The sequence below is a fragment of the Ranitomeya imitator genome, chromosome 5 (genome assembly GCF_032444005.1).
Source record: "Ranitomeya imitator isolate aRanImi1 chromosome 5, aRanImi1.pri, whole genome shotgun sequence".
Taxonomy (NCBI): Eukaryota; Metazoa; Chordata; class Amphibia; order Anura; family Dendrobatidae; genus Ranitomeya; species Ranitomeya imitator.
Genome location: NC_091286.1, coordinates 106,171,344 through 106,180,320, shown reverse-complemented (window position 1 = coordinate 106,180,320; position 8,977 = coordinate 106,171,344). Strand labels below are relative to the sequence as shown.

The 8,977-nt window shown below is 44.2% G+C and overlaps 1 protein-coding gene across 2 annotated transcripts in view; it reads right to left on the bottom strand.

Moving 5' to 3' along the window:
* Nucleotides 1-3,494: 3,494 nt before the first annotated feature.
* ACTN2 (actinin alpha 2) overlaps nt 3,495-8,977 on the bottom strand; it is a 113,207-nt gene continuing 107,724 nt past the window's right edge. For both annotated transcript variants that reach the window (XM_069769006.1, XM_069769008.1), the window contains one exon: nt 3,495-4,329. In XM_069769006.1, coding sequence (XP_069625107.1) covers nt 4,171-4,329 — 159 coding nt within the window. In that variant the 3' untranslated portion in view covers nt 3,495-4,170. The remainder of the gene's footprint in view (nt 4,330-8,977) is intronic.

Genomic DNA, 8,977 nt, shown 5'->3' with positions numbered 1-8,977 from the left:
ATGACACACTGACCAAACACCGATGACACAGTGACCAGACACCGATGACACACTGACCAGACACCGATGACACACTGACCAGACACTCATGACACACTGACCAGACACTCATGACACTGACCAGACATTGAGGAGACACTGACCAAACACTGATGACACACTGACCAAACACTGATGACACACTCACCAAACACTGATGACCCACTGACCAGACACTGATGACACACTGACCAGACACTGATGACACACTGACCAAACACTGATGACACACTGACCAAACACTGATGACACACTGACCAGACATTCATGACACACTGACCAGACACTGATGACACACTGACCAGACACTCATGACACACTGACCAGACACTCATGACACACTGACCAGACACCGATGACACACTGACCAGACACTCATGACACTGACCAGACATTGAGGAGACACTGACCAAACACTGATGACACACTGACCAGACACTGATGACACACTGAACAAACACTGACCAGACACTGATGACACACTCACCAAACACTGATGACCCACTGACCAGACACTGATGACCCACTGACCAGACACTCATGACACACTGACCAGACACTGATGACACACTGACCAGACACTGATGACACACTGACCAATTACTGATGACACACTGACCAATTACCGATGACACACTGACCAATTACTGATGACACAATGATCAATTACTGATGACACTGACCAAACACTGATGGCACACTGACAAATTACTGATGACACACTGACCAATTACCTATGATGCACTGACCAATTACCGATGGCACACTGACCAAAAACTGATGACACACTGACCAATTACCGATGACACACTGACCAGACACTGATGACACACTGACCAAACACTGATGACACACTGACCAAACACTGATGACACACTGACCAAACACCGATGACACAGTGACCAGACACCGATGACACACTGACCAGACACCGATGACACACTGACCAGACACTCATGACACACTGACCAGACACCGATGACACACTGACCAGACACTCATGACACTGACCAGACATTGAGGAGACACTGACCAAACACTGATGAAACACTGACCAAACACTGACCAGACACTGATGACACACTCACCAAACACTGATGACCCACTGACCAGACACTGATGACACACTGACCAGACATTCATGACACACTGACCAGACACTGATGACACACTGACCAGACACTCATGACACACTGACCAGACACTCATGACACTCTGACCAGACACTCATGACACACTGACCAAACATTGAGGACACAGTGACCAAACACTGACCAGACACTGATGACACACTCACCAAACACTGATGACCCACTGACCAGACACTGATGACACACTGACCAGACACTGACCAGACATTCATGACACACTGACCAGACACTGATGACACACTGACCAGACACTCATGACACTCTGACCAGACACTCATGACACACTGACCAAACATTGAGGACACACTGACCAAACACTGATGACACACTGACCAGACACTGATGACACACTGACCAGATACCGATGACACACTGACCAGACACCGATGACACACTGACCAAACACTGATGACACACTGACCAGACACTCATGACACACTGACCAGACACTCATGACACACTGACGAGACACTCATGACACACTGACCAAACATTGAGGAGACACTCATGACACACTGACCAGACACTGATGACACACTGACCAGACACTCATGACACACTGACCAAACATTGAGGACACACTGACCAAACACTGATGACACACTGACCAGACACTGATGATACACTGACCAAACACTGATGACACACGGACCAAACACTGATGACACACGGACCAAACACTGATGACACACTGACCAGACACTGATGACACACGGACCAAACACTGATGACACACGGACCAAACAGTGATGACACACTGACCAGACACTGATGACACACTCACCAAACACTGATGACCCACTGACCAGACACTGATGACACACTGACCAGACACTGACCAGACATTCATGACACACTGACCAGACACTGATGACACACTGACCAGACACTCATGACACACTGACCAGACACTCATGACACTCTGACCAGACACTCATGACACACTGACCAAACATTGAGGACACACTGACCAAACACTGATGACACACTGACCAGACACTGATGACACACTGACCAGATACCGATGACACACTGACCAGACACCGATGACACACTGACCAAACACTGATGACACACTGACCAGACACTCATGACACACTGACGAGACACTCATGACACACTGACCAAACATTGAGGAGACACTCATGACACACTGACCAGACACTGATGACACACTGACCAGACACTCATGACACACTGACCAAACATTGAGGACACACTGACCAAACACTGATGACACACTGACCAGACACTGATGATACACTGACCAAACACTGATGACACACGGACCAAACACTGATGACACACGGACCAAACACTGATGACACACTGACCAGACACTGATGACACACGGACCAAACACTGATGACACACGGACCAAACAGTGATGACACACTGACCAGACACTGATGACCCACTGACCAGACACTGATGACACACTCACCAAACACTGATGACCCACTGACCAGACACTGATGACACACTGACCAGACACTGACCAGACATTCATGACACACTGACCAGACACTGATGACACACTGACCAGACACTCATGACACACTGACCAGACACTCATGACACTCTGACCAGACACTCATGACACACTGACCAAACATTGAGGACACACTGACCAAACACTGATGACACACTGACCAGACACTGATGACACACTGACCAGATACCGATGACACACTGACCAGACACCGATGACACACTGACCAAACACCGATGACACACTGACCAGACACTCATGACACACTGACGAGACACTCATTACACACTGACCAAACATTGAGGAGACACTCATGACACACTGACCAGACACTCATGACACACTGACCAAACATTGAGGACACACTGACCAAACACTGATGACACACTGACCAGACACTGATGACACACTGACCAAACACTGATGACACACTGACCAAACACTGATGACACACGGACCAAACACTGATGACACACGGACCAAACACTGATGACACACTGACCAGACACTGATGACACACGGACCAAACACTGATGACACACGGACCAGACACTGATGACACACTGACCAGACACTGATGACACACTGACCAGACACTGATGACACACTGACCATTTTTTTGCATATGTGAAAAACACTGACTTCTGAATGAGGCGTTAAACAACATTGCATAATATAATAAATAAAACTGCAAGCTATTGTGTTTAAAGCAGAATTAAGGGGCTTTTCCTCTTGAAGGAAAGTGTACCCCAAATACCCTAAAATAACAAGAAGAAGAGTTCCTCACCCTCCAGAGTCCAGCACAAGGTCATATATGCCAATTAATCTTTATTAGTGTTGTGTACATTCTGTAGCTTTTTAGTTAAATCCCCCAACCCCATAAACAATGTCTCTAGGGGCTCGCTCACACGTGCGTATACATCAGACCAGTGCTATCCGATGTTTTATATTATTCAATGATGCATTGCTGAAGCCTGATTTTTTCACTGACAGCAAGCTGAGATTTCACGCCGAAATCAGATGCCACTCATCAATCAAGTCTATAGGTGAGTGGAAAACATTGGACGGCACTCTGATGACATCTGAGTGCAGTTCGATTTCTGCAGACTCACAGAATGGAGGAGATGGAGACATTTTGTTCTCCATCTGCTCCTTACCTGTGCTTCGGTTCTGTCATCCAAGAGAATCGTATTAGCATAGCGATTACTACAAACCAGAGCTGTAAAATACTCTACACCTGTATTCTAATCATGTGAAGCAATAAGTGACAATCCAATCCTAATATCTAATACAGTTTCCCCAAGAATAGAAACTCATATTCACAGATTCATATTTGTCTAGAGAGAAAAAAACGAAAATGTCCACGATTCTGTGTGACGCCGCACTTTAAGCACTTCTATGTTTAATGCATGTTTCCCGTAGGCTCGGTCACAGTCTGCTGCGCACGTCATCTGCATGTTAGGGTGGGAGATGGGCGCAGGAGACCCGCTACAGGTCACTTTCTCCATACAAAGCAGTTGAGAAGCAGGAATAATCTAAAGCACCAGGGACGGCGCCGCGGCCAGAGAATGGAGGCATCTTGGAAATACAGTACTGGGCTTGTTCTGGAGGAAGTTCTCTACGAAGTTCGTCAGCTAATATGTAAGGCTGTAGGGAAGAAACAGAAAGATAACGATCAGCAGTTTGCGCAACACCGCTTATATGATAGAACATCGGGCCAGCACTGAACGCATGCCGGATTCCAATAACGCTGAACCGCTGCAGCTTGTGATTGACTGCAGGGGTACCGGTGACTTCAAGCAGCGCATCATCATAAAACATCCAGTAACGCTCTGATGAAGTCATCTGTTTGCTGCAGCCAATCACAGGCTGCACTGGTCGTGCTAATGGTGGAAAGGTGTGCGAGCACCTCTCTGCGCTGGACCCAGTTGGGTTCTGGTAGGTGACTATACGGTAACGTAGTTACTTTTTATTGTTCGACGCCACCTATAAACTTTTCATTTTGCTCAGACAACCCCTTTAATGACAAGCCAATTTCTATAGCCTTTACCGCTCCACATTTCAGTAGCCATAACCTATTATTTTATTACTGACATGGCTGTTTGTGGCCTTTTTTATATAGGAGGATTTGTGCTGTTGGGTAAATATAAATTATTGTGTCAGTTTCTATAACATTTTTCGGGGCTCAAGTTTGGGGGAAAAAAAATCTTTTTGGTACAGTATTTTTTTTTATGTTTCATGTTTCACATCCAGTTACCTATTGGATAAATTATTCAGGTTATTACGATTGTCGGGATATCTTAATTGTGTATATTTTTTGCAATATGTGCTTCCAGCATGTGTGCTAAAATGTATTTTACATGTTTTTTTGTTTTTTTATTGAGGGAGAAGGTTATTTTTGATTTTTTTTTTTTTTTTACTATTTTTCCTGATGTTAAGATGTGACCATTTTTCACTTCATTTTTCACCCAAGAAATAATAAAAGATCTCTATGGAACATAAAGTTTTCCTTTATTGTGCATTTTCCCCCACTGTAGCTGGTACATCTGTGGGCAGAGTCACGGGGAGCCATGATCTAGGTCTGCTCGGGCCCAGCAGCTTTACTATGTTGGGCAGATGCACTCGTCCATTCTCATGATATTATGACACATGTACTATTGACTACCATGGGACGCTATGAGTAGATAACACATTAAAGAAGGAGATATTTTGTAGAAAAACAATCATAAATCTATTAATTCTTTATAAAACACTAGCTGAAGAGCCCGGCGTTGCCTGGGCATAGTAAATATCTGTGGTTAGTTATAGCACCTCACATCTCTTATTTTCCCATCATGCCTCTCATTTTCTCCCTTACACCTCTCATTTTCCCCCTCACTCCTCTCATTCCCCCCTAACACTTGTCATTTCGACCTCACATCTGTAATTTTCCGATCACTCCACTATTTTCCCTCACTCCTCTCATTTTGCACTCATACCTTTTCATTTTCACCTCACACCCCTCATTTTCACCTCAGTATATACATGTTTATCATCTCCCTTATATATAGTATACACCTGTATGTCATCTCCTGTATATAGTATATACCTGTATGTAATCTCCCCTGTATATAGTATATACCTGCTGTGTCATCTCCTCCTGCATATAGTATATACGTGTGTCATCTCCTTCTTTGTATAGTATGGACCTGTAAGTCATTTCCTCCTGTATATAGTATATACCTGTGTATCATCTGCTCCTGTATATAGTATATACCTGTGTGTCATCTCCTCCTGTATATAGTATATACCTGTGTGTCATCTCCTCTGTATATAGTATATATGTGTGTCATCTCCTCCTGTATATAGTATAGACCTGTGTGTCATCTCCTCCTGTATATACAGTAGTATATACCTGTGTCATCTCTCCTGTATATAGTATATACCTGTGTGTAATCTCCTCCTGTACATAGTATATATCTGTGTGTCATCTCCTTCTGTATTAGACCGCGTTCACATGTTATTTGGTCAGTATTTTTGCCTCAGTATTTGAATGCTAAATTGGCAGCCAACAGGAAGCCCTCCCCCCTGGCAATATATATTAGCTCACACATACACATAATAGGTCATGTGACTGACAGCTGCTGTATTTCCTATATGGTACATTTGTTGCTCTTGTAGTTTGTCTGCTTATTAATCAGATTTTTATTTTTGAAGGATAATACCAGACTTGTGTGTGTTTTAGGTCGAGTTTCATGTGTCAAGTTGTGTGTGTTGAGTTGCATGTGGCGACATGCATGTAGCGACTTTTGTGAGATGAGTTTTGTGTGGCGACATGCGTGTAGCAACTTTTTGTGTGTCGAGTTGCATGTGACAGGTTAGTGTAGCAAGTTGTGTGCAGCAAGTTTTGCGCATGGCGAGTTTTGCGCGTGGCAAGTTTTATGTGTGGTGCATTTTGGGTATGTGCAAGGTTTGTGTGAGGCAACTTTTGCATGTGTTGCAACTTTTGTGCATGTGGCAATTTTTCCACGTGTGCAAGTTTTGCGTGTGGCAAGTTTTCAATGAGGTGAGTTTTGCACGTGTGGCGAGTTTTGCGTGAGCCTAGTTTTGCATGTGGCGAGTTGCAACTTTTGTGTTTCGACTTTTATGTGACGAGGTTGGTGTATGTGTGGTGAAATGTGTGCTGAGGGTGGTATATGTGTTCAAGCATGTTGTAGTTTGTAGCGCATTTTGTGTGTGTGTTCATATCCCCGTGTGTGGTGAGTATCCCATGTCGGGGCCCCACCTTAGCAACTGTACGGTATATACTCTTTGGTGCCATCGCTCTCATTCTTTAAGTCCCCCTTGTTCACATCTTGCAACTGTCAATTTGCCTCCAACACTTTTCCTTTCACTTTTTCCCCATTATGTAGATAGGGGAAAAATTGTTTGGTGAATTGGAACGCGCGGGGTTAAAATTTCGCCTCACAACATAGCCTATGACGCTCTCTGGGTCCAGACGTGTGACTGTGCAAAATTTTGTGGCTGTAGCTGCGACGGTGCAGATGCCAATCCCGGACATACATACAGTGGGGCAAAAAAGTATTTAGTCAGTCAGCAATAGTGCAAGTTCCACCACTTAAAAAGATGAGAGGCGTCTGTAATTTACATCATAGGTAGACCTCAACTATGGGAGACAAACTGAGAAAAAAAAATCCAGAAAATCACATTGTCTGTTTTTTTAACAATTTATTTGCATGTTATGGTGGAAAATAAGTATTTGGTCAGAAACAAAATTTCATCTCAATACTTTGTAATATATCCTTTGTTGGCAATGACAGAGGTCAAACGTTTTCTGTAAGTCTTCACAAGGTTGCCACACACTGTTGTTGGTATGTTGGCCCATTCCTCCATGCAGATCTCCTCTAGAGCAGTGATGTTTTTGGCTTTTCGCTTGGCAACACGGACTTTCAACTCCCTCCAAAGGTTTTCTATAGGGTTGAGATCTGGAGACTGGCTAGGCCACTCCAGGACCTTGAAATGCTTCTTACGAAGCCACTCCTTCATTGCCCTGGCGGTGTGCTTTGGATCATTGTCATGTTGAAAGACCCAGCCACGTTTCATCTTCAATGCCCTTGCTGATGGAAGGAGGTTTGCACTCAAAATCTGACGATACATGGCCCCATTCATTCTTTCATGTACCCGGATCAGTCGTCCTGGCCCCTTTGCAGAGAAACAGCCCCAAAGCATGATGTTTCCACCACCATGCTTTACAGTAGGTATGGTGTTTGATGGATGCAACTCAGTATTCTTTTTCCTCCAAACACGACAAGTTGTGTTTCTACCAAACAGTTCCAGTTTGGTTTCATCAGACCATAGGACATTCTCCCAAAACTCCTCTGGATCATCCAAATGCTCTCTAGCAAACTTCAGACGGGCCCGGACATGTACTGGCTTAAGCAGTGGGACACGTCTGGCACTGCAGGATCTGAGTCCATGGTGGCGTAGTGTGTTACTTATGGTAGGCCTTGTTACATTGGTCCCAGCTCTCTGCAGTTCATTCACTAGGTCCCCCCGCGTGGTTCTGGGATTTTTGCTCACCGTTCTTGTGATCATTCTGACCCCACGGGGTGGGATTTTGCGTGGAGCCCCAGATCGAGGGAGATTATCAGTGGTCTTGTATGTCTTCCATTTTCTAATTATTGCTCCCACTGTTGATTTCTTCACTCCAAGCTGGTTGGCTATTGCAGATTCAGTCTTCCCAGCCTGGTGCAGGGCTACAATTTTGTTTCTGGTGTCCTTTGACAGCTCTTTGGTCTTCACCATAGTGGAGTTTGGAGTCAGACTGTTTGAGGGTGTGCACAGGTGTCTTTTTATACTGATAACAAGTTTTAACAGGTGCCATTACTACAGGTAATGAGTGGAGGAAAGAGGAGACTCTTAAAGAAGAAGTTACAGGTCTGTGAGAGCCAGAAATCTTGATTGTTTGTTTCTGACCAAATACTTATTTTCCACCATAATATGCAAAAAAAAAATGATAAAAAAACAGACAATGTGATTTTCTGGATTTTTTTTTCTCAGTTTGTCTCCCATAGTTGAGGTCTACCTATGATGTAAATTACAGACGCCTCTCATCTTTTTAAGTGGTGGAACTTGCACTATTGCTGACTGACTAAATACTTTTTTGCCCCACTGTACATACATACATACATACATACACACACATTCAGCTTTATATATTAGATATGGAAACAGGATTGACCTGGCATTAGATACCGCCTGGTGTGGCACCTCCCTACATGAAATACTGTCATACAGTGCAGAAATATCTGTACTA